The sequence below is a fragment of the Stegastes partitus genome, unplaced genomic scaffold, assembly GCF_000690725.1.
Source record: "Stegastes partitus isolate 25-593 unplaced genomic scaffold, Stegastes_partitus-1.0.2 Scaffold1599, whole genome shotgun sequence".
Lineage (NCBI taxonomy): Eukaryota > Metazoa > Chordata > Actinopteri > Pomacentridae > Stegastes > Stegastes partitus.
The window spans coordinates 22,501-49,277 of record NW_007579330.1 but is presented as its reverse complement, the minus strand read 5'-3'; the positions used below and the strand labels follow the sequence as shown (position 1 = coordinate 49,277).

The 26,777-nt window shown below is 39.1% G+C and overlaps 1 protein-coding gene across 1 annotated transcript; it reads left to right on the top strand.

Moving 5' to 3' along the window:
* Positions 1-448: 448 nt before the first annotated feature.
* On the top strand, positions 449-26,777 carry rpgrip1l (RPGRIP1 like). Its single transcript, XM_008300856.1, has 26 exons — positions 449-518; positions 1,377-1,472; positions 2,304-2,448; positions 3,455-3,768; positions 4,458-4,557; positions 5,294-5,437; positions 6,891-6,996; positions 8,212-8,358; positions 8,497-8,570; positions 10,191-10,330; positions 10,455-10,561; positions 11,535-11,585; positions 11,723-11,899; positions 12,815-12,932; positions 13,653-14,105; positions 14,986-15,116; positions 15,793-16,138; positions 16,606-16,898; positions 18,002-18,097; positions 18,245-18,316; positions 18,563-18,701; positions 20,221-20,318; positions 22,127-22,313; positions 24,837-24,921; positions 25,267-25,403; positions 26,332-26,777. Exons 2-26 carry the CDS (start codon positions 1,385-1,387, stop codon positions 26,433-26,435), a joined length of 3,852 nt encoding a protein of 1,283 aa, XP_008299078.1. The 5' UTR covers positions 449-518; positions 1,377-1,384; the 3' UTR covers positions 26,436-26,777.

The window sequence follows — 26,777 nt, the reverse complement described above, 5'->3', positions numbered from 1 at the left end:
TTGTTTTGTCTTGGTTTGTGTTGGCTGTTGCTTGTCTGTGTCGTGTGTCTGTGGTCATTTTTTTGTATCTGTTTTTGGTCGTTTGTTGTCTCCTTGAAGCAATCTTATGTCTCTTGTGGTTGTTTTATGTCATTTTTTTTTTTTTTTGTAATTTTGTGGTTCCTTTTGGTCATTTTGTGTCTCTGTGGTTGTTTTGTTTTTCTTCTTTTGTTGTGTTGTGTGTCTTTGTGATCATTTTGTGTCTATTGTTTGATTGTTCTGTTCTCTCTTTTTGGTTGTTGTGTGTCTGTTCATAGTAATAACAAATAATATACGTTAGAGAGAAAGAACAACACGTCGAGAGCAAAAAACAAGCTATTCAAATCGCCTGAAGCGGCAACTCGCTGTCAGTTTAAAGAAAACTACAAATCCCACAAATGTCTTGTCTCGGCGCATGCGTTGTTGTACCATAACGACATGACGAACGGTTGTTTTCAGTAGCAACCGTTATACCGAACTGAATAAAGTTGTCGTAAAAGGTAAGAAATGTTTTAAAACTACGCTTAAAATTCACATTAAAGGCAGTTTATTTTATACTGAGCTTCATTTGTCACAACTGTCTCATACTGGCTTCATTAGAAGGCTAAGCTAACTCGTTAGCCGCGTCAAGATGCTAACTACCGTTGCTAACTCACTTTGAAATTTGATGGAGATAAACTAAACCAACTCTTAGTGTTTTATGCCATATGTAATCCTGTAAATAAAGTCGCTACGTTTATTCAACCACCCTGTGATGTTTTCTTTCTCTCTGTATCCCGAATACTTTAGCAAATCAGTGTACAGGAAGTGACGCCAGACTCTGTTTAAATTCTGGCAGTTTTTTACGTTTACAGCTGAAAGTGACGCTTCACATGTTTTCAGACACAATTCAAAACACTGAAATATCGGGAAAAGACAGTTTTCATTTCGGCAAATGTTTAATACACCCATCACATTGTATTTCAGTGAAATTTCAAATTGTAGAAGCTACTTGCGTCACGTTGCTCAGTTTTATGCTAAGTGATGACAGGGAGCTTTTCGCTACAAAACTAGAAATAATATTGAAGTTGACGTCTCTTAATGTGTCAAATATATGCCGAATACATCAAAAAGTACAAATCCTTCACCTGAAAGAATAAGTATTGTTGTGCTTTGTGTGTTTTTAACCCCTTTCGGAAATTAGTTTCTATTAGTCGCTTTTTAAACAAGGTTTGGCGTGAGGTTTTCTCCAAAACTCCACAGAACGGTCTGCATTAATGTAGTGAGCCAGGAGTGGTCCCTAACTCTATTTTTTTGTGTCTGTCACGTGACAATATATGTTGAAACCTTTGGATTTAACTAAAGCTTTCTATTTTCAGACTGAACTATGTCCTCTGTGCTGGATGAGACAGCAGCAGATGTGCCAGTCAAAGACATCACAGTGAGCCTGTCCAGACTTACAGCTGCTGCTCAAGGTGATGCTGCTGGCTGCAAAAACATGGCACCCACTTGTTGCATGTTTGTCTGTGAAATGACATGTGTTTTTACAGCATGCAACAGAACTCAACAGTTGTGCACTATCACTTAAATATTTAATGATCCAAAACAGAATCACTTTACAGTAATTGCACTGTTTCTAAGTTGAACAGTAGGGTATTCACTGTTATCGACAATCAGCAGGTAATTTAGAAATACTATTTTAATTATGCACAACAATCTTTATGGCATGTTTATCACTGCATGGAAGCTTGAATTTATACCATGTAATGATAACAGCAAGACATCACTGCCTTTCAACATCTTCCTACCTGTATTTGCAAACTTCCTTTTTACGGTTAATTTTTTAAGTACAATTTGATTTTTGAAAGAGTATAAAATGTCCTTCAATTTTAAACTGATGTCTACTTTTGTGAGAAATCACATCAGTCAATATAAATTCTATGCTTTTACTTGATATTTTGTGTGCTTTTCTGTTCCTAATTTAGCAAACTTTACTTAAAAACAAACAAAATTAGTTATATAGAATTTTGTTTTAGATGTGTGTGGTGTTTTGACAGATTTAAATGTGACTTTGCATGTTTCTTAGGTTGAAATACTTACAGTTTTGGAAGTAAATACATGTTAATGCCATTATTGATTTAAAACCGCTGTTTAGCACAGAAAGTCGATGAAATCCTCCTTGTTGGAATTTTTAGAACCATAAAGTTTAATGTAACATTAGGTCATTTGTTGCTTGTCGTGCTTTTGATCTTATAAGTGCAGCTTATTCACCTCCAGCTCCATGCCTGATGATGTGCCGTTTTCAGATCCGCTGGTGTATCAGCATGCTCGGGCACGACAGGACATCTCGCGGGTGTCCAGGGAGGAGCTGGAGGACCGATTCCTGCGTCTCAATGAGGAGACGCTGGTCCTCAAACAGCACATTCACAAACAGGACGACAAAATCAAGAAGTGAGACGAGCACACGACACACAGAGCCGAACCAGACATGAACAGGAGGTTTTATTTTCTTAGTTCATCAGCATCATGTGAAATAGACGCCTCAGAAAGTCTTGAGAAGTCTTGAAGTCAGCTCTCTTTAAAAAGTATTTAATAGAAGTGCTTTTAATTTACAAAGGGCTTGTTAATATTTTCTTGCTTGTTATTGACACAAACATTAACTGTTTAGAAGCTCATTGACACAGTGCTGATGTTATTCATTCCTTTTAAAAATTTGGTTAAACCGTCACTTTTCTCTTCGTCTCATTTTGGTTATTTTGTCTCTCCTCGTTGTCATTTTGTGTCTCCTTGTGTTTGTTTTTTGTCTTTTCTTGTATTTTTGTGCTACGTTTGGTTATTTTATGTCTCTTTTTGGTTGTTTCGTGCCTCTTTGTGGTCATTTTTTGTCTCCTAGTGGCGATTTTGTGTCTCTTTGTGTTCATATTGTATTTCTTTTGGTTGTTTTGTGTGTCTGTTCTGGTCGTTTATGCCTTTTTGTTGTTGCTTTTCAGATGTTTTGCTTCTCTTTGATATCATTTTACATCCTATTTTGTGTCATTTTTGTCTTTTAGTGGTCATGTTGTGGTTTATTGGTGGTCATATTTTATTATTTTTGCTTTTTTGTCTGTTGGTGCTTGTTGTGTGCTTCTTTGTGTTGTTTTGTGTCTCTTTGTAGTTGTTTCTTATTCCTTTGTGCTTGTTTTGTGTCTCTTTGTAGTTGTGTCGTGTGTCTCTGTTGTTGCTTTGTGTCTCTTTTTGGTTGTTTTACATCTCTTTGTCATCATTTTTTGTCTGTTTAATTACTTCTGCAGTTGATAGTGTATTTAATTGGTGTTCACAGGTTGTATAAATAGCACTCGGCATGAGTAAAGTGAACTTTGCATGTATACCTGGTTTAATGCTTCTTTAACCTGCACAGAGTCGCACTGTGGCTCTTATTGATCTGTAACTCTTACTCTAATCCTCCTCCTCCCTCCAGACTGGGCACCAAGCTGATGAGGCTGGTGAAGGATCGAGGCCGGATGGAGCAGCTGGCGGCCGGAGGAGCCCAGCCACTGTCCAGGGTTCGAGACGTGGAGATGGAGGAGATGATCGAGGAGCTGCAGGAGAAGGTCCGAGGGCTGCTGACCGAGAACGAAGGACTAAAGCAGCGTTTCCTCGTAGCCAAGCAGCAGCTCATCAACTCCCAGAGCCGGAGGCCGACACCATACGGACACGTCCCGCCGCGAGTCAACTCTGGGCTGAAGAGGCTCAGAGACGACGCCTCGTCTCCTTCTCAGGCGCGACCTAAAAGTGAGTTAGCGTGCCCAAGCAAGTATTTTCACATTAAAAAGCAGGTACTTTAGCTGTTTATTAATAGATTAGCTGTCTAAAAATGTCTGTACCAGTTTCTCAAAGTTTCCGGAGAGATTCAGTTTACTGTGCGGGCCAAAGAAAACAAAATATTCACATCTGTAAAGCTGAAAATGCACAACTTCTACAGTTTTCTTTAGAAATTACTCAAAATGATTAATCAGTTTCAGGTTGGGTAATTTGGCTATCAAATTAAATCTTACATTTTTTGCATATTTATGTATGACCTGCAGCTTCTTTTTTTTCTACATGAACTCAGGACAAAACATGATCCAAAATAAATTTTCTTTCTTAACACTAACCATCTTGGTGACTTCCATGTATGCAAGGATGCACGTAACGTAAATGTACACATTAAAACTCATGATTTGAAACATTTCTGTGTCACCAGAGTTGCTGCAGCGTCTATACTTTTTCCGTCCATAAATCTCCTGTTGACTTCACTGTCTCCTAGATCTTCCTCGCTGACTCTGCACACTTCATGTTTATCCTGCTGTTTGTTTTTTCCTACAATAATCTCTTCACCAACTGTCCCCACATCACTGTTACAACTGTCAGAGATGACACCATGAAAAAGAGAGAACAGTCATACTGTTATAACAAATCGTCTGTGAATCTGCGTCCTGCAGGTATGAGGAGTTTGGAGGGAGGCGGCAGACCTCCGATCGGTCAGCTGCCTCGATATGGACACAGTCTGCTGGAGGAGGCGAGGGCCGAAATACGCAACCTGTGAGTACTGAAAGCACTCAGCTGTCCTTTACAGCTGTGTGATTATTCAAGATAAGAACGCTGGTTTGGATTATTGTGAACCAGCTTCATGAAAAGACCCAAAACAACAGTAAACATCTCTACTGACGAGTGTAACAACACCTGACTTGACTTGTCAGGGCAGAGACTGAACACAAGGGAAGAACAGTAACACAATTAAATCTGAATTAGCAGTTAGAGCATGACAGTGGGTTGCAAAAACAAAGCATGCATATATCTGTAGTTTGTAATCGTTTTGTGTCACTTTCTGGCTGTTTTCCATCTTGTGTCCGTGTCTTTTTAATTATTTTGCGTCTCTGAAGTCACTGTGAATCTCTGTTGTTAATTTGTTGTCATTTTTGTGTCTTCGCTTTGTAGTTGTTCTGTGGCTTTGTGGCTGTTTTTCTTTCCTGTTCTTGTGTCTCTGGTCTTTGCTGTCATTGCGGTTATTCTAAAATTACATAAAAAGTTGTTGTTTCCCAAAACTTGAGATGACAAATGTGCTGTTTTGTCCACAAACCAAGGTTATTTAATTTACTGTCACAGAGAAGGAAAGAAACAAGAAAATATTCACATTTAAGAAGCTGAAATCAAAGAATTTAGCCCTTTTCCCCCTCATTAAAAAAAAAAATCATTTAGGGGCCAGTTCATTTAATAAATTGTTGCTCCATTTGTAATGAGGTGAAATAAGTGAAGATTTGCAACTTTGTGCGTCCAGAGAAAACGTGATCGAGTCCCAGCGAAGCCACATCGAGGAGCTTGAAGGAATCTCAGAGCTGCTGAGGGAGGAACTGAGGAAGAAGGAGGCCGAGTACGAAGAGAAACTCCTGCAGGTCCGACAGCAGCAAACCTCCAAACTCAGGTAGGATGTTAGTTTATAATAAGGCTGAACCGAGCCTTGAATTAAAGCTGTGTTGTGGCCAGTGTTGCTGTCAGTATGTATGTTAATTTACTGCTGTGATATGTGTGTGTTGTGTTTTTCTACTTATGTAAGAGCTCTGCAATGTAGTTCAAGTCTGTGTAATATCTGTATTTCTTATATCAGTATTTGTACTCATGGAAGAATCTGTGTAACACTTCAAAATGAGCAATATTGTTGTTTTTTCTGTGCAAGATCTCAATATCCACTTATGGAAAAATCAGTACGTATGTGTCTTTTAGTTAGATTTTGTGTTCCACTAATGTTCCCTACATGTTTCCACCCCTTTCATACTGTAACACTGCAAATTTAGGGTTAATTAAAAACCCACTGTGTCCGTTCCCTCTGCCAGAAGAGCTACTAGAAGTATTAGAGTTCAGCATTTCTTAGCATAGAGAAGTCCTTAATAAATAGATGATGATGCTGCACATCCTGCAGGGTCCTTATCCTTTCTGATGAACCCAATAACACTGAAACAGGATCTGGTTTTACTTGTATCTTAAAAACTTGTGTAAAGGAACCAAATATTGCCACCCAGAAGTCTTGTAGTTCAGTTACGTAAGCATAACAGTAAAGTAAGTTTGCCTTTGTTCAGCCACATTTGTCACAAATTAGGGATTAACTGATTATAGTGGCAGATTATTGATAAACTAAATACGCTACTTTAGGTCTGATGCAGCCTCCTCTCTCTGTCTGTCCTCACAATGTCTGTCAAGCAGCAAAAACTGGACAAGAAACACAAATCAAGCAGTTAGCTTCTTTCACAGTGGCGAAGGCTACGCTAACGGCTAGCGGCTATGTTAGCAGGCAGCCACAGATTAACCTGAAACAGAGTCTGGGAAACAATAATAATGCTTTTAGATTTGGACCTTAATGGGCAAAAAAAGTGATAGAACAGTGAAAGGTTAATAAAATAGAGAAGAACCACAGGAGACAAACTGATCAATCCCAGTTGATCCCACATAAACAGAGGAGATAATCTAATCACTCCTATTTTCTATTTTACATATTCAGTTACAGTCACCCTTATTGGTGAAGAAGCCTAGTTATGGATGACAGCTTCTCTGCTATCACAAGCTGGTAAAACATTACATTTAAAACAAAAAACACATCGTTCAATCCCTTTCACAGATTGGGAATATTTCTGGGAAGATTTTGTGGAGTTTTACCTTTTGAATAATGCAGTGAAGGACTTTGAACTGTGTTAAACAAAGCAGAGAGTTATCTTCGCTTGTGTTTTTTATTCACCAGAACATAAAAACTGGAGAATCTGCAAGTTTGTCTCAGTTTGACTGCAGCCTGAATGTGAGCCACGTTGACTGTGTTTGGTCGGACCTCTTCATTAAACAGAAACAACATGTTTTCTGTGCTGTAAACAAACATCTCTTCCTCTCAGGTCTCACGTCAGCAGCAACGTGACGATGATCAAACTGCAGAAGCAGCTGGCCGACAGATCCAACACCGTGGCCGAGCTGGAGGGTCGATTCCTCCAGCTGCAGGAGGTGAGATGTTTCCTCCTCGCTGGAGTCAACTCACAGGGAAAATAACGAGTCCAATAGCAACAAATCAATACACGTTTCTCCTGTTGTCTCTCAGATAACAAATCAGCAAACAGCCTCAGACCAGTTGTGTGTTCGACATCATGTTATGGTGTTGATTTTCCCATCAGGTTCAGTTTTCTGGGGGTTCAGGGGGTCGATATGCCAGCATCAGATCCTCTTATCGGATCCAAACACTTTAAGTCTCCTGTCAAACCTCATTAAGTCTAGATTTCCTTATTTGTGAGGAACGAAACTACTATCCAGTTCAGTTCTGTGATCAGCCGTTCATTTGCAGCTGCTAAATGAATCAACATTAACGGATTCATGTCGACAGGATGCAGCTCCGGCCTGAGCAGCAGGAAAATAACATGTTTGCTGAGTTTTTTTACAAACCAGATGGTTCTGATGCTCAGCTCCTAATGAGCTCCACATATTGATCTGCTGGATAAACAGTGGACGCTGCTTTTACATGTAAACAGCCAGTGAGAAGTCATGAAAATGTCTATTTGCTGGCGAGAGGAGGCATCAACAAACAAAGCTTCAATCTGTCAGAGCGATCCGAGTTCGTTATGTCAGTGATCACTGATGAGATAATGATGCCACAAATATGAAGAATAGAAGACTCTCTGAGCCAAAGTGCACTGATTTATTGATACTTATAAGTAAAAAATCATTTCTATTAAAGAATTATTTTATTTCAAATCAAGAACACTCCAAAATCAGATACTCTTTGGACCTCCATTAATTAGAGGTTGGCTCAAGCAAATATTTAAGCATCACAATAGAACAAAGAAGCCTTGTTGGGCCCACGAAGCGTTAAATTAAATAATCGCTGCAGCTGTAAACTAAATGTTCTCTTTTCTTTCTTATGACTCAGTAAACAACTGAACTGCAGATCAAAGCAAACAAATACATGCAGCATGCTTTAAAATCAAAGTGCTGTACATGTCGTAAGATGGGAAACAGCAAAAACGTGCTGAAAACACAATTAACATGCATGAAATCAATTTCTCAATCAAAATAATTATAAAATACTAAAAAAAAATCAGGACAGATCAGGACGACAGAGAGCAGGAGAAGTGTGGAGTTCAGCACTGCAGCAGAAAACTTTCGGTAAAAAGCTTTTACCTGCGTCTGCTGTCCTGGTGATGAAAGTCAGTGAATGTGTTTTTCCAGAGTCAGCAGACGCTGAAGGCCAGCCACGAGGCGGCGATGGCGAAGGTGGACGAGCTGTCGGCTCAGCTGAAAGACGAGCGGCTCAAGAGTTTGGATCTGGAGAAGGAGCTGCAGAGCTCGAGTATATCCAGGATCAAGATGGAGCAGGTGAACCTTTTCAGAAATGTCTGCTACTTGTGTACAGTTGCCGTGGTTACAGGTGTCCTGGGAGGTGCTCACCTGTCGATACCTGGCAGGGCAGGCTGAATTCTCACCTTATGTCTTGTGTTGCTGTTGTTGGTGCAGCTGCAGGAGAGGATCAGTGAGCTGCAGCAGGAGAGAGACCTGCTGAAGGACAACAATGACAAGCTGGTGAACAGGTGAGCAGGAGGTCTTTATGTTATCCGGCTTTATTAAACCTAACCCAAGCAGTCACACACAACTGGTTTAAACTCTGTACGTCAACAGGAGTCTCTAGATACGAGCAAACATGGACAGAACTAGAGCCACATATTTCCCACAAGAACAAACTTTGATCATAAACAATATGAGTTTTTTAAAAAACATGTTTAAAAAAAAAAAAAAACATAATAAAAGCAACAAAGTTGCAGCAAACTCTTAAAAGCAAACTCAAGATCTACCTCTTCTGTCAGGCTTTTGATAGATTTTATTTATTTATTACTCTTTTTTTGACTTTTTTATTTTTTGAGTTCTGTATTTATTCACCTATTTACATATTTTAGTCTTTTTGCTGTGCTGTTTATTACTTTGTTTTTGTAATTTCTTATTCAGTTTTTTAAAAGATGACTTTATTTCTATCTCCTTTAATAATAGGTATCTTATTGTTTTAATTTATTTATGTAGCTTGTTTTATTTTATTTTATCTCATCCTCATTCCCTGTTATATTTAGGATAACGTTTCCTCAGTTCTTCAGTTCCAGTGGCTTAGACTCCAGTTTTGCTAACTTGACTGTGGTGGTATTGTTGTATTGTTTTATTGTATTTTTTATTTGTTATCTGTAAAGCACTTTGTGTTGCTTTTCTGTTTGTATAAAAAGTGCTATAGAAAGACTGAGCCTGAAAACTGCAGACTGTATTAATGCGTTGTTAAAAAACTTACCAATATCACCGCCCCATCGTGTATGAGTTGGTCAAATGTAGGTTTCTCATTCAAGATTCAGTTTAATTAACCAGCAGTTTAATTACCATCATGCATTACAAGACTGTATAACAAAATTACAGATGTGGTCCCTTAATGCGACTCACAAAAAGATTAATTAGTCAAAGAGAAAATAATTAAGTAATAAAATAAAACTATTTTCGTAGTATTTCAACTATTTCATTTAGAATAGAATAGAATAGAATAGAATGCCTTTATTGTCACTATACACAAGTACAATGAGATTAAGAGCAGCTCCTTCAGTGCCATATATAATAAAGTACAAAATAAAGAGCAAAAAATGAGTTTCATTCTTAAGGTGTGTAGGACACTTTTAGCTTTATTATTCTTAGGTGACTGGTGATGTTAAACAGTTTTGGAAACAAGTAAAGAACAAATATAAAAACATCTTTTAAACTGGTCCGTCCTTGACTGGCCCTGATCGATTGAGGGTTTTTTTTTTTTTTTAAACTAATCAGTATCTGCACCACATAAGACTGATTTGTTGTTTACATCGGCTGTCACACAGGTGTTGTAACGTTAAATAATATTCTTAATAAATACTGTATTATTTATTAATAAGACACAAGAAAGAAACAAGAAAATACCCACCTGAAGAAGCTGCTTTCATATGACTCGTTTATACTTTTCTTTTATTTGAAAAATGGCTTAAACAGACAAATCGATCATCAGAATAGTCGATAGTTTGTTTATTAGTCAACAGCTGTTTGATTAATCGCCACAGCTGTTGTCTGCTACTTCCTGCGTATTCATGAATGATGTTTATTTGTCACCAGAATCTAATGTCACGTAATTATTTTGTGTTTTTGTGTGTCTTCAGTGCCTTCGATGTGTCTCAGCAACAAAAATGGCAGATTCAGGAGCAGCAGCTGAAGTTACAGATCTCTCAGCTGGAGACGGCGCTGAAGGCCGACCTCGTCGACAAAAACGAAATCCTCGACAAAATCAAGGCAGAGAGGGGTACGTACAGACGTTTGAATCTCCTACTTAGAGATTTACCTTCTCTCAGAACAAACAGTAACTTGGATAATACATCCCTGCTGCAGAGTGGAGCGTAAATCAGACTGTATATGTGTTTCTTCAGATGCAAGTGAGAAGCTGACAGAAGAAAACAGGAAACTTCACATCCAGTTTCTGGAACAGAAGCAGCAGCTGGAGGAGCTGAGCGGCCGGATGAAGTTCTACAGCAAAGTGAGCTGATTGAATAAATCCTGCGATCTTCTGCGAGTTAACACATAATCACTTTGTCCTGCACAGTTTAAACTGATCAGATTAATACATCGTCACTTTAGAGGCTACAGCTGTTATTTCAGTTTGTCAGATACATCTTAAATCTACATTTAGGTCAATCTAAGTATCAGAGATGTTAAAGGATAAAGACCAGAGAACTGGATCTAGACATCACTGTAATCTCTCAGTCGTGATCAGCATTTTCAGATTTCTGACATTCATCAAGGACTGAGGACTTAATCAGTTTTACATTTTAATCCTACTCAATTAATTCAATTAGCAACTCACAACGGCTGCAGTTTAGGATTTACATTATGCAGCTTAACCAGTGTTTAAGCAGTCTCAGTGATTTCAGCGAATTCATGCTGTCTTCCTTTAGTGACAGTGACGCTTTTGATGATGTCTAAACCATTGCATGTTTTAAATCTAATAAGCAGGACTCTAAAAACTATACCATCATTTAAATCACAATATTTGTGGGGTGCCCCTATAGCTCACCTAAGCTGAGCGGATGTCCCATGAACAGGGGCTATAGTTCCCTGATGCAGCGGTCGCGGGTTTGACTCCCGCTCACGACCCTTTGCTGCAGGTCTCTCCCCGTTCTTCTTCTCCCACCTTTCCTGTCTATCGCTACTGCTCTTAAATAAAGGCAAAAAAGCCCAAAAAATATATTTAAAAAAAAAAAAAAATCCCAATATTTGTCAGACAATCACAACTAGACAGTTTCTATCTGTTCATCACTGGAGGCTTTTCAGTCATGCAGCTGTAATTTTATTGTCTAAAAAAATCCAGTACATTTCATTGTGCACATTTTGTACTTTTTTGGTACCTTTTGTAGAATTTTGAGGGAAACGTACAGAGAATAAATCAAAACACTCTGAATTCAGACACTGAAATGAAACCAAACTGACGTTCATCACTGTGTTCTTTAAAGGAGGGGGACTATGATGTGGCTGAACTCACTGAGGCTCTGCTGCTGGTCAAAGTAAGTGGAGCATTTTAGTTTTACGGTTCTGCTCCATTTGTGTTTATTCTCACATCAAATGAATACTGTGTATAAATTAGTTTTTTATCTCACTGTTTGATCCATAACACCATGATGACACTGTGTCTCCTCCTCAGACCCGTAAATCCCAGAAGAACAGAGAGCTGGGCTTCCTGAAGGAGGTGGAGGAGGAGGGGAGCAGCGCCGAGAGCTCCGTCAGAGAGCTGAGAGCTGCTCACGCTGAAACCATCCAGGAGCTGGAGAAGACCAGGAGTCTGCTGAACGTGGAGAGCAGGATCAGCAAAGACTACAAGGTGGAGGATCAGCAAACTTATAGGTCCAATCACAGTCTCTGCACTCATATAGCTGTTTTAGTGATAAATGGGTGATTTTGACTCTCAGGAATTAAAATTACATCAGCAATTATCAATAGGATCATTGTGAGCAGAATGAGTTTTTATTCCTGGTATCTATAACATAACTCTGACCGGTCAAAATGGCAGTTAGATCTGTAGTTTAGTTTGGTTCATGAGGACTAATCTGAATTGTTGTCCGTTGGATGTCGGTGCAGCAAAGCATTTGAAGAATGGCGGCTGCTGTGGAGGATAAGATTGTTAGAAAATGCCTTGAAATAGAAAGAAGTCATCAGCTGGGAGTTTGTGTAAAACGAGAGCTTTGTTTATCTGAAATTTGTTCTTGAAATGCATTAAAAGTTTGTTCTCAGGCTGTTCCAACATGGAGGTAAAAATGGCTGCCATATGTGGTTATGGTTGCAGCGCTGCAGCATGTTTGAAGAGCAAGCTGTAGCTTCTGATGTAATTACAGAAATCTGCAACGTCATTTCACCGAGTCGAGGCATCTGCCTGCTTGCTGTTGTTGCTATTTATTTATCTATTTAAGCTTTGGTAAGATGTATAAACACTATTATGTCCCAAACTGATCAACAGAGCAGCTGATCAAATGGAACATGAGTCCGAATTCTGTTTTTGTTTTTTTGTTTGTTTTGACGGCATTCTCTCCAGTGCTGTTGTGGTGGTGTGTCCCATTCCCCCTCTTTATACCATTTCTATCCGTCCTGAACTAACACAGAGGGTCTAGATAGGGATTGGGCTTTCACTGGATCTGTTCGTGGTTCCTCATTGGAGTTTGCTGTGGCAGGAGCCTCTGGTTTATTGCCTGAAGTGTAAACGTCCTGAGTGAAGTCTGTTTTCTGTTGTCACGGTAACGAGGCGGAGCTGGAAGCTGCGCTGCGGAAGAAGGACGCCGATAAAGTCGAGTACGAGCAGAAGCTGGAGCGTCAGGCTCAGCTGCTGGACACCAGGGCGGCCAAGCTCCGGAAGCTGGAAGGTATTCGCTCAACTTTAGTGCAAATGAAGTAAAATACAACTTAAACTTTACCTGAGTATCACCGTTTGCTACTTGAGGCAAATGTTTTACTTTTTACTACATTTATTGACAGCTTTAATTCCTTTGCAGATTTAGTTTAATAAGAGAAAGACATAAATTATGAGGTAATGTTATAGATTAAAAGAACACTTTATTGATCCCTGGGCGTATAATTACAAACAGCTGATATAAAGCAGTTAAATCATCTTCACCAAATACGACATTAAAACAAAAAGCTCTTTAATAGATCAATCATAACACACAATATTGTGAAATGTATAAAAATCATTAGTATTTCTGCTTTCAGTCTCATAGTTTTAATCTCACGTTTTATGTCATGTTTCTACTTTTTACTTCATAAGTTTGCCTTGAGCAGTCAAACTTTTTATTTATTTATTTATTTTTTTTAAATCTTCTAATTAGTATGTTTTGTCTCATGAGTTTTATTTTGATGAAGGTTCACTGACGACCCTCCAGTGCTGCCTCAACAGTACAGTCTAACCTGTTTTATAGCTGAACTGTTGTGTTTGTTCATATAGTCTGTCTCTGGTTTTCCACAAATCCTAAAAGAACTCAGCAGACAGACTGTCCAGTTTGATTACTAAAAGTTGAGCTAACATGATAACTTGTCTTGTTTATTCTACCCCGTCTTAAAGCTTTTTTTATGTCAATGCTCCTCAGCTCAGCTCAGAGAAATCGCCTACGGCACCAAAACCTACGTCTTCAAACCGGACGTCACGGGTGAAGACGAGGCGGACGAATTCAACGAAACTCTCCACCTGGAGCGAGGAGAGAACCTGCTGGAGCTTCAGGTCGTCAGCGCCACACTGTCCCCGTCGGCCCTGCAGCTCCTGGGCGACGCCGAGCCCTCCACCTTCTGCACGTATTCCTTCTACCTGTTCGAGCTGCACTCCACTCCGGTGGTGACGGGACGCCAGCCCAGGTACGGCTTCACCTCCAAGTACGTGGTGAGCGTGGACGACAGCTTCCTGGACTACCTGCACAGGTACTCGGTCACAGTGGAGCTGCATCAGGCACTCGGTCTGGATTGGAGGACGCTGGCGACCGGACAGCTGAGGCTGCAGCAGCTGCTGGAGCAGGACGGGAAGATTCACGGCAGCATACCACTGGTCGGTGAGTGGAGTCAGACTGATGATTATAAAGGTGGTTGAGGAGAATAAGCTCAAGCAGCAGAAGAGCTGCAAGACATCCAGGTCCTCACAGCAGTTTTAAAAAGTAGAAAACATTTACTCAGAAAAGCTTTTTATCTGAGGAGGCTTTATTGATTCCCTCACCGTCAACTTTCTGAACTCCAAACTGATTCTGGGCTCATTTTTCACGATAAAGTCCTGCACCTCTGTGGAAACAGAATGAAGGAGGAGAGAGAACTCAGAAATGAGTAACATAAGTGATTAAAAAAGATAAAACAAGGACTGAATTTCCTTAATTAATGACCAAAATACTGGGAAAAAAGTGGTGACCCTACGTACTAAAATTATATTTTTAAATTGCTACAGACTCAGTGTTTTTCTCTCTACTCTGCTCATCAGCTCTCTAAAGATGTTTCACCCTGCTGGATGTGTCCTCCATTAACTCGCTCCTCTGTTCAGCGTTTCTGAGCCATGCTGCGTTTATTTTATTGATCCAGTTTGTTTTATTTTGCCCTTCAGTCTCTCTTGTCGTCTGGTCACAGCTGAGTCAGTTTTTTGTTTTTTTTTGAGAAATTTTAATTCAGACATGTGGAACGATGTGATTTCATTAAAACTCACGAGCTGAGATTTGGTTGTTTTCTCCTCTCAGAACCGCATGACACAGATGATATGTTTAAGATTCTTTTGATTCTATGGTTTCTGACTGATAAATGCTGCCATTTGAAGATTTGTTTTTGAAGATAGCATGTCTTTCATATTTCCCGACAGGTTTTGGAGTTCGGAGGTTAAATAATTTATTTTATTTTGGATGAACTGGTTTAGAATTTTGTTCTCTTTTCTCACTTTGGATTTTTCCTTCTTAGGGATAAGTGAGGAGGCCCGTTCCTTTGGTTCTGTGGATTACTGGCTGAGGCTGAGGATCCCCATGACGGAGACCGTCCAGCTGTTTAAGGAGAAGCTGAAGGCCGTGGGCTTCATCAGTCAACCTGAACAGGTACCTGAGCTGTAAAGGACATCTACAGCTCATTTATGTATGGGTTGTTCTAGGCAGGGTTGCAACTTAAGATTATTCTCATTGGTTATGGTTAATATGCAAAATCTAAAAAAAAATATTTAAAATTAATAAAAATAACATCTGAGGATATTAGGATGATTTGAGAAAGTAAATATGTCAGTCTTGCTTTAAAAATAATAATAGTTGATTATCAAAATATCTGCTCATTCATTTTCTGTCCACTAATAAAGCCCGACACTGGACCTGCCGTATCTTTAATCAGACAGTAAACTCATATTTTAATAATAAACTGTAGTTTTAATTTAAGTCTCTTTGTCTTAATTCTGCCTGAGAAAAGCCAGTCAGCTCAATCAGTCACCTCATTTCTGGAAACATACTTTTATCAGAGAGCCTTTTGCTGATTTTACTTCAGTATTGAACTGCCTTTTATTTCTTTTCAATGCCTTTTCCAACACTGTTTTGGTTTTCATACACAAAATTGTGTTTTTATTTTGCGGCTTTGTGAGACACTTTGTAACTTGGGTTTTGTAAAATGCTCCGTAAATAATAATAATATAATTATTATATGAAACGGCCCACAGCAGCTGCACAATCAAAGTTCCACTTTTGTAATCTGAGTATCTTTTGTGCTGTTTGTTTTGACGTTGCCTCTCAGCTGCAGCCTCCCAGCAGCAGCAGCGGCAGCTATAACAAGCTCTTCATCACCGTCCAACGCTGCACTGACCTTCAGTCCAGAAGCTCTCAGCTGCCGAGCCCCTACGTCGTCTACAAGTTCTCCGACTTCCCCGACTACCCGACCGCCACCGTCCACGACCGCTGCGACCCCCAGTTTAACGACCTGAAGTCCTACTCGGTCCTGATGGACGTGGACCTGGACCGGTACCTGCAGTCTGACGTCCTTCACTTCTATGTGTTTGACTACAAGGAGGAACAGATGGATACGTACCTGGGGAAGGCAAGAGTGCCGTTACTGGGACTGACCCACGATCAGAGCATCACTGGTGAGGAGGTCACTGTTTATGCATCATTAAAATGCCAGTAACAAGTGAAATGCAACATTAAACATTAATATTCAATCAGCTGTTCGTACAATCAGGCGATTATCTTCAAATCCGCGATTGGAAACAAGGTAAACAGTTAACTTAGCTCAGCATAAAGACTGGAAATAAGGAAAACTGCTAGCTTAGCTTAGCATAAAGACTGGAAACAGGGTTAAACAGTTAACTTGACTTAGCATAAATACTGGAAACAGATTAAATAGTTAATTTAGCTTAGCATAATAGCTGGAAAGAAAGAAAACTGATAGCTTAGCTTAGCATTAAGACTCGAAACAGAGTTAAACCATGATCTTCGCTTAGCATAAAACTGGATACAGGGTAAACAGTTAACTTAGCTTAGCATAAAAACCAGAGACATGAAAACTGTTGTATTAAAGACTGAGACCTGATTGACCTGTTTCCTCTCTCAGGTGCGTTTGAGCTGGTCGATCCCTCCGGTCTCCCTGCTGGTCACATAGAAGTCAACCTGAAGTGGAAATCCACCTACCTCCCTCCGCCAGGATCCATCATGGCTGCTGAAGAACCCAGATTTATTCCACAGGAGAAACCTGTTAAGGGAACATCTGGACTGAAGCAGGAACAAACGACTGTGGAGGATCAGAAGAAACACTCACTTCTGAAAGATGTCAAAGAGAAACTGCAGGAGGAAAATAAAGACCTCCATCGCTCCACATCTCAGCCTGAAGCTACTGCTGCTGCTAAGGTCAGGATGTTCATCCTTACTAATCATGAAGACTGGAAACAGCTAGTTTCGCTGAGCATAAAGACTGTAGATGGGGGAAGTGGTCAACTTAGCTTAGCATAAAGACTTAGCCAGAGCAAACAGCTAGCTTAGTTAGCTGGAAACAAGGGAAATGGCTTGATTAGCACAGTGGAAAGACTGGACTCAGAGAAAACAACTAGCTTACCTTAGCACAAAGAATGGACACAGGACAAAAAACTAGATTATCTTAACATAAAAACTGGAAAATGTATAAATTGCTTGCTTGCCTTTGCATAAACATTACTAACCTAATTTAGCCAAAAGACTGGGAACAAGGAGAACAGCTAGTTACGTTCAGCATAAAGGATGGATACATAGGCAATGGCTAGTTAAGTTTAGCATTAAGACTGGAATCAGTGGGAAAAAGCTAACTAAGCTAAGCATAAAGACTGATAGCAAGGAGAACAGCTAGCTGAGCTTAGCATAAAGACTGGAAATCAGGAAAACGGTTAACTTAGCTTAGCATAAAGACTGGAAACAATGGGGAAAAAGCTAAATAAACTAGGCATGCAGACTGAAAGCCTGGAGAAAAACTAGCTGAGCTTACCATAAAGAGTGGAAGTTGGGGAAACGGCTAACTTAGCTTAGCATAAAGACTGGATACAGAATAAACTGCCAGCTTAGTTTAGCATAATGCTGGAAACGGTGTTAAACAGCTAGTACTAGTAGTTCATCCAAAGGGAACATATTCTACTTTCCTGCTCGATTGAAATGTTTGATCTTGTTTATTTAATTGATACTAAAACAAAGGCTGTATGACGGACTGTTTCTAAAGAAGTCCTCTGATCCTTGACTTTAGTAAAATTAGAAATACTACAAAATCAAAAGGTGCAAATAAAAGTCTTGCGTTCAAACTTCAAGAAGTTTTACGACAAAATGAACATGAAGCTTTAAAAGCAAAATACTTGCTCTACTAGTGTTAAAATATGGAACCTTTAAGCAGCTCTGACACACCTCCTGCCTAAAACACCAGCTTGGCTTTATGTTCACATCCTTTAACCTGCAATAATGCTTCATGTTTCATGTTTGTTTGTGTCCATCAGGCTCCGCTGCCCAAACTCAGACTGAAGACACTAATGAAGGAAACACCGGCTGCCAAAAGAGTCACGTTTGTGGAAACCAAAGCTTCAGACGAACAGGTGAGATTTCTGAGTGAAACTTTTAGCTCCTGTGAGCTGATCCACCACGTTAGCTTCACTCCAACGTCTCGTACTAAAAACAAGCAAAGGCAGAGTTTTAGATATTTTTAGCTGATTTAAACCAGTTTCTGTGTTTTTCTTGTGTAGCTGGAAGATCGAAGCTCAGCAGCTTCCAGCAAATCTGCAGAGAAGGGAGACACATCAGCACCTGCTGTGAAGGTAGACCTGAAACCTGACGTCTGTTTTGTATTTAAAGATGCTTGTCTTCACCCAGAAATTACAAAAACACTAGTAAACATCATTTAACAGGAGGTTGTTGCTCAGCAAGTGGAGCTGAGTGAATTGGATTTTTATCTGCCACACTGAGAGAGAATTAGCCGAGCAGACTGTGGAAACTTCTCATTAATATTTGAAGTGAAATGATCTCCTGTGACGTTCCTTTGTCAAATTATTTTGTATTTGCAGGTTTCGTCTAAAGCTCCTCAAAGCGCCACCGAGGAGGACAATGATGATGAAGAGTCCCACGTTTCTGAAGGACAGCTGGTCCCAGCGAGCACTCAGTCCTACTCTGACGACTCTGACATCTCTGAGGAGATTATTGAAGGTCAGGAGACACTCGTCAATATCTATTATTCAATTTTGCCTTACAAAACTGTTTTTCTAGCCTTTATCGCTGCTCCATCAAGGTTTTTCAGCTTCTTCTATTTCCTTTTTTAGTCATTTCATTTCATTTTATGTGAGAATTCATCAAGTTACTGATTAAAATCATTAATCATGAGATTAAAAAAAAAGTCCAAATTAAGACATACAAATTCAAAATTATAAACGAAAAATTAATAATTAGAAGATTAAAAGGTCAAATTATGAGGCATGAAATGCTGAATTGTAAGATAAAACCTCTAACTTGTGAAATAAAAAGGTTAAAATTTAGGTTAAAAGCTAATAATTATAAAATAAGAACTCAAATTAGGGGTTAAAAGGTTAAAATACATTTTTAAGTTACATTTTAAAAAGGTTAAAGTTAGAATGATGAAATAAACAATAAAGTAAACAAAGTATGAGATGAACACTCAAACAATAATAAAAACCTAAAATAAACGAGACAGAAACTTACAATCACGATTAAAAGGGTCCAAATTCTAATAAAAACGTTAAATAAAGAGATAAAAAAGTTTAAATTATGAATAAAAACGGGGACAAAAAGTAAAAATTAAAGCATTAAAAGTTCAGATTATGAGAAAAAAACTTCATTAAAAAGTCAAAAGAGAGACAAAATTGTAAAATAATGAGATTTTAAATGACATATTATGAGATCACACCTTAAAAACTAAAGTGAAAAGTTAAAAATAGAAAAGAGAGAAAAGGTGAAATTATGAAATGAAAACTTAAAATGAAGGTAAAAATTAAAATACATTTGTTTTGGGGGATAAATGGTTAAAATTCTAAATTAAGATCTTTTTTTTTATTATTATTTGATAAAAACCTGAAGCACTAAAAAGATACAATCACGAGATGAAAACATAATATTTTTAGACAAAAGTCCAAATTTATGAATCATCTAAATTGTGAAAAAGTAGTTTCAGTTTCCTTATGTTGACTTTTTTGACTGGATTTAGTCAGAGTTTGTACTTTACTTTTATTTAAACCAGACAGACTTTCCCTCTTTGTCTTGTGCGTTGCTGCTGTGGAGGAGTTTCCAGACAGACTCAGCGCTCTGCCTGTTATCAGATTTGCACTGTGGAGAGAAAACCGGTATCGACTCGTTGGTTTTTAATCACAGGTCGAGCTGCAGCTCCCCGAACGTCTCCCTGTTGTTTAGGCTCCGACCTAAAGCTGCTAATGTTATTGTTTTGCCGCAATGTTTCCTGAGCCGAGCCGCCGTAAATATTTAATGCTGCTGCCGATAATCCTTAGATCAGACTCCATAAATGTTAATGACGCCAAACATCTTGTTGTTTCTCAGCATCGGCAGCGAACTCAGCGCAGGAGACGGTGTGTTTAAATGTTCATCGTCTGTTTTTATTTCTTTCTCAACAAGCAGAATCACATTTTTTCATCTCCTTCATTCTGCCTTTTGCTGTTTGTTTGTGCTCGTCTCCTGCTTCCCGTCCGGATCCGTCCAGATGTGGAGGAGGCGCCGGCAGCTGCAGAGGATCAGAGCCAGTCGACCCAGTCCGACAGCGACGACTGCATCGTTCACGGACAGGCCACAGGGAGGAAGGTCAGTGGATGCCTCGCTCTGTTTACCTTCCAGCAGACATCAGTGAGCGCTGTGTTGCTCGGTTACAGGCAGACTTGATGTCCAGCTGTGGAAAAAAAAACACATCTCAGCTCATGTTTTCACTGTGGAGTGATTTGTGAAGGTGTTTTGTTTTTGTTCGATTTTATTGTTTCTCAATGCTGACTGAGTCTGTGTGTTAAAAACACAAACTTCCACATGAAGTCTGTTTTTTTGGTTTTTTTTGTGATTCTACACAGAAGACGGCATCAAGTCAAACCAGTCAACAGTTAAATCTGGAGAGACCGATGGTGGACGGTGGGCTGCAGCTAACAGCTAGCTTCTCCATCAGTTTATCATTAGACATAAAGTCCGGTGAAGATGCTGCTGTACTTCATCTGGTCTGAATTTAATCCGCAATGTTTGATTCCAAATTAAAGCAGTTTAACAGTTTGAGAAATTTCCCTGATTGTGAGAATCTCTCGGTGTCTGTTTACCTTCGTTTGCTTTGATGACAACAGCACTCAAGCTGCACAGACTCCACCAATTCAGACAGGATAAGCCCTGAAATGACCAAACAGCCAAAATAGAAGGCAAAACAGCCACAAAAACACATAAAATGATCAAAATAGAAGCCAGAACAGCCACAAAAAAGATGTAAAATGATCAAATTAGAAGCCAGAACAGCCACAAAAAGATAGGACTTACAATGAACGCAAAAAGATGTAAAATGACAAAATGTGACACAAACGTACCACAAAAATATGTAATAAGACCAAAACTGGATGTAAGATGACCATAAAAAGGAGTAAAACGATCATAATTGAATGCAAAAAGACCACAAACAGATGTAAAACGACCAAAATGTGATTGGAAACGAACACAAAAAGATGTAAAATGATCACAATGTGGAACGAAAGTACTACAAAAGGATGTAAAAAGACAAAAATGCAGTGGAAAATGACCACATATTACTAAAACGGGATGCAAGATGAACAAAATGTGAATCAAAACATAAAGATGTAAAGCGACCAAAATGTGATGGAAAATGTGACACAAACCTACCACAAGAATATGTAAAAAGACCACAATTTAATGCAAAGTGACCACAACAAAAAGCAAAAGAATCCTAACTGGATGCAAAATGACCACAGTGTGATTAGAAAGGAACACAAAACGATGTAAAAATAACCAAAATATGATGCAAAAAGACTACAAAGAGATGGAAAATGACCAAAATGGGATGCGAAACCACCAAATGTGATGGAAAATGACCAAAATGGGATGCAAAACCACCGCAAAAAGATGCAAAGTGACCATAATGTGAATCAAAACATGAATATAAAGAAGTAAAACAACCAAAATGTGATGAAAAATGACCACAAAAGATGTAAAACAACCCAAATATAACACAAAACGCCTAAAAATAATGAAACTGTGACGCAAAACCACCACAATGAGCTACAAAATGAAGAAATAGAAACACATAATGACCAAAATGTTACAGGAAATGAACTAAACAGTGATTTTCGTCTCATCAGACGTCATCAAATAAAAATAGGTTCAGAAACAGCAGCAACTGTAGCTGAACCATCTGAGTGTGTCTGTTTGTGTCGTCTTGTGTTTTGGCTGTTTGTTTGTGTGTTTGTTTACTGAAACGCCTTCATCTTAACACTGGAATCTTTTTCGTCAGTTCAGCTCCAGTCGAAGTAACGACACTGAAAACACAAGAACCACAGTGACAGATGTAGAAGCTGCTTAGATGTAATAAATCAACTGGAGGATAACTTGCGGTGCTGTTCTGGTTTCAGCCGTCGGAGCGTCTGCGGCTGGAGATCGTCTCTCTGAGCCTGAAGCCGGACTCTCGGCCGGCTCAGGACGGCGGCGTGGTGCGTCTGTTTGTCGAATACTCCTTCCTGGATCTGCCCACCGAGGAAACCCCCGTGTCTCTGCCCAAACCCCCGCCGGGCCGCAGCATCAACTACAACTACAGCAAAGGTACAGAAAGTCAGTTGAGATGCTCCAGATGGATGAAATAACGGCTGTTCTTGGCAAATCCTGCACCTTCAATTCCCTGATGCACCATAAAGAAGCAGCTGCTGTTCTATGAAAAGGTGTAAAAACATCTCAAGTTTTACTGACGTACGTTAAGTGTCACATCAGCCGACTGTAGCTGTGACCACACAGTGGGTCGTTCTGCTTTATGCATTACGCTCAGCTGGTTCACAAACAGGAATCTGCCTCCTCCCTGATGTAGAAGAGTTTCTAAACCAACGCCGACACTCTGTCTTCTCAGTTTATACAGGTCTGTTTGTTTAACTGTAGCTAAAGCACAGAAAGCAACACTTCAGGTCTAGAAATGTGGATTTTATTTTCACAACAGGTGCTTTATGTCGACAGTTTTTTAGAAGATGCTCCGTGTTTACTGGTATAAAGACAATGTAGTGGCATGTTTGACCTTTTTTGACAGTTTAGGATCACAACTGGCTTTATTAGAATCAGAAAGACGTCATCGATCCCTGAGGGGAACCTGCTTATGTTACAGTTGCTCCCATTCAAAGTCTTAGACATGTTGTGTTTTTCTTTTCTATCAAAGTACTGACACACAGCAGAAGTTTAAAGACTGAGAACTACCATCTACAGCTCTAGATGTAAAAGAGCGTGTTTAAAGTGAACCAGTTTAGTGCAAGTGTTTCACCAAACTAAGGTTTAGAACAAAATATAGTTGTTAACGATACGTGAGTGCAGATGTTTTCAAATATCTCCTCATTTTTCTGTAGCGGAACCACAGCGCCGAACACTTTTGGGTTTTATTTCCAACAAAGGTGCTTCAGATTTATGTCTTTTTACTAGACGTGAGCTGATTTTAACATTAGGTCCTCGCTGTTTTGTGTTCTTTAAAGACAGATTTCTGGAGTATTTTGCCTTTTTTGACTCTTCAGAATCAGAATCAGCTTTATTAGAATCAGAATCAGAAATATGGGAGTTAGAGTTGCTCCCATTCAAAGTCTTAGGAATACAGGCAGTACAAAAATATGTCAAATCAAGTTTATTGTCATCTTGCTGTACATACAACAGCAGTACAAACAAGATGAGAGCGTTTCTTCAGGATACAATAAGTAAAAGCAATTAATATTTGGATAAACACAAGTAAAAACATATGTTCTAGAAATACAAACATAGAAAAAGCATAAAATGTAAATTATTGGCCAACTATGTGAACACGTCATGTCAGGAATTTGACTCCAGTGTTTTTCTTTTCTATCAAAGTATGAATACACACCCAGGAACAGACGCATTTAAACAACAGCAGCAGGTTAAAGACTGAAAACTGCCATCGACAGCTTTAGATTTATTCTGAAGAGCATGTTTAAAGTGGAACCAAGTTCATGCAAAAGTTTAACCAAACTAAGGTTTAGTGCAAAATATAGTTATTAACAATAAGTTTTTAAATATCACCTCATTTTTCTGTAGCAGAACCACAACACTTAACACTTCTTGGGCGTATTTTGCCTTTTTGGACGGTTCAGCATCAGTTTTATTGTTTTCTTGGCCAACTATGTGAACGCATCATGTCAGGAATTTGACTCTGACGTTTTCTATCAAAGTGCTAAAACACACCCAGAAACACATGCATTTACTCAACAGCAGCAGGTTAAAGAAGGACAATGAGTGTTTATCTACCACGTACAGCTACAGAGATGTGTTGTTTTAATTACGCATTATTAATGAAACAGAAACTAAAAACCAAAATCAATCAACTTTAGTGGTTTAGTTTGTACACGCACACAAGGAATTAGGCTCTAGTGAATCTTAGCGCTCTGTGTAGGAAATAAAAGAAATAAACTAGAGCAATAACAATAAGATAAATAAAATAAATTAAAATAATCATCTAGGGAATCTTTGGGTTCCATCTAATCACGGACAGCCAGATTGAAAAACAGCTTGACTGAACAAAACACTCGACTACGACCGGCAACTCCTACGACTATTTATTTATTAGGCATTAAGAGATTATTGACTAATTTCGTTGCAAATTTGAAATGACAGCAAAAAAAATATTATATTCTAAAAGAGCTTGTTTTAAATGGACAGAGTTTAGTGCAAAAAAATAAAATAAACCAAAGTTTAGTGCAAAATATAATTATTACAGTAAAAACAGAGTTACTGACACCTTTATGTACATGATGTAGTATTTAGTGTATAAAGTTGGGATTCACAATGAGTCGATTTAAACGTTTGGATTTGCAGTGATGTTACCTGAATGTTTCCTGACTCTGGACGTGTCTAAGTCCTGGATGGTGGCGACGCAGACAGTGAAACATGAGGGTTAAAGTGAGGCTGTAACGTTTGTGATTTTGATCCAGTTTGTGGTGGACATGAGTCGTTTTCACTCCTTTATTAGTACCGGTTCCCCTCTCTTCTGTACCAGCCTGATAAATCAATGTTCACTTCCCTTTCCCTCAGCTTCAGTGTGATTTAAACGTGTTGAGGACTGTTGTGTTTGTTTGTTGTCCACAGTGATCCATGTGGACGCTGAGAACAACTCGACGAGGCGACGCCTGCTGAGGAAGGTCCTGCAGGGTCAGAACCCTCAGATGGAGAGGTGAGGAGGGAGAGATGTGGCTTCGTCTGTGTTGAAACAGAAACCGAGACAAAGGGATGAGTTTGTTATTACTGCTGTTGATACAACGGATACCAGTAAAGTCTCACCTGGTAGCGGTTACTTCAGGCTAACAGAGCAGACTCCTGTTTAAATGAATGAGTTAACATTACTTCCTTTTCTCTCTTTGTTAAATTTCCTCTCTGTTGTTCTGCAGGACATTTTCTTTGGCTACGTTTTTACTCTGCTGTATTTATAGTTTTGAGTCTGACTTTTAAAACCGACAAAACCAACATTCAGTCAGAGGTTTAGCCGCCACCTCCAAATGAAACTTCTGCTTGTTCCCAGAATCCGGTTCACGGTGGTGAGCGACCCTCCAGAGGAGGAGGAGCAGGAGAAGGAGTGTGAGGACGTGGGCGTGGCCTTTCTGAGGATCCCGGAGATCCTGGAGAAGCAGCGAGACCTGACGGAGGAAAGTCTGGACGGTCAGAACGAACACAAACACACACGTCCATCCAGAACAAACAGAACAAACAAGTCATTTTCTCTCAGTGTAAACACTCTCCATCACCTGATTTCTCTCTTAAGGGGATCACACATTTCTTTTACAAAAAAGGATAAATCTACACAATTTCCTCCAATAACAAATATTGTATCTTGTCTAGAACAAAACTCACTCATTTATTGGGTCATTTTAAGGTTTTTAAACTATTTCTTAAGAACCTTCCAGCTAGTTTAAATGAAACTTGTCAAGTCATTTTTTTTCTCTTCTGTTTGATTCATTTTGCTTGAAACAATCAGATCTGCTGCCTTTTATTATTTAGTTTCGTATTTAAACAGGAAGCAGCTTGTTTGAAGTGAAGCGTTTGAAGATTCTGTCTTGAATTTCTGATTTTCTACTTTTTCTTTTGACTCAAGCTGAAGTCACAGACAAATATTGTTGGTTTTGTTTCATTTTTAAATGCAGCAGCTTGTGAGTAATATTATGGTAATAGAGTTATGATCAATTAAAGATTTGAAAATGAGTTAGAAGTCTAATTAGTCAGCTCAAATTCAAAACATTTTTTTAATATTATTAGCTTATACCTCATGTTTTATTTCATATATTTTTTCTACCTTAAACTCAGAATTTTTACCTCCAAATGTCCTTTTTATATCATAATTTTGTCTTTTTATTATTTAATTTTAATTTAATTATTTTCCCTTTGTATCTCTTAATTGTTTATTTTTATTGCGTAATTTTTATCTCATAATTTTCTATGTTGAAGTTTTCTTTCTTTATTCCAGAATTTTTATTTTGTGGTGGTGATGAGTTTCCTCTGCAGGATGTAACAGCAGCTCGATCTCTGTGTGTCTCTGTGTGTGTGTGTGTGTGTCTTTGTGTGTGTCTTTGTGTGTCTTTGTGCGCTGCAGTGTTGGACGTGGAGGACAGCAGCGAGCCGGTCGGCAGCCTGACGGTGTCCGTGGAGGGTCTGGAGGCTCTGCGCTCCATCATGGAGGACGACGACCAGGACTGAAGCTCCGCCTCCTCGCCGCTTACATCATCACGAGGCAACAACACGACTCAGCCGACAGACAGACAGACGCTGACTCACAAACGACACACGACGCAGATTTCGCCTCACGTATCAAACACTGACTCTGTTTGTATTTTGTCTATTTTTACTGTTAAGTTATTGTTGGAACAGTTTCGGCTCAGAGACTCGTTTGTTGTTTGCTAGAATAAAACTGTTCAGGATGCTGGTTCAGGCTTGAAGGTTTTCACCGGTTGTTGGTTGATTGTCGTGAATCAGGGCTTCTGCAGGTTTTTAATTCAGTTCCCACATAAACAAAGCTGTAAACAGTTTGAGTACAAAGTC

What these genes read in the sequence shown, in the direction of transcription:
- rpgrip1l (XM_008300856.1), top strand. Translation starts at nt 1,385, where the DNA reads ATGTCCTCTGTGCTGGATGAGACAGCAGCAGATGTGCCAGTCAAAGAC. An exon ending in CAGGACGACAAAATCAAGAA is followed by an intron (nt 2,449 to 3,454) that starts GTGAGACGAGCA and finishes TCCTCCCTCCAG; the next exon opens with ACTGGGCACCAAGCTGATGA. An exon ending in CAGCAAACCTCCAAACTCAG is followed by an intron (nt 5,438 to 6,890) that starts GTAGGATGTTAG and finishes TCTTCCTCTCAG; the next exon opens with GTCTCACGTCAGCAGCAACG.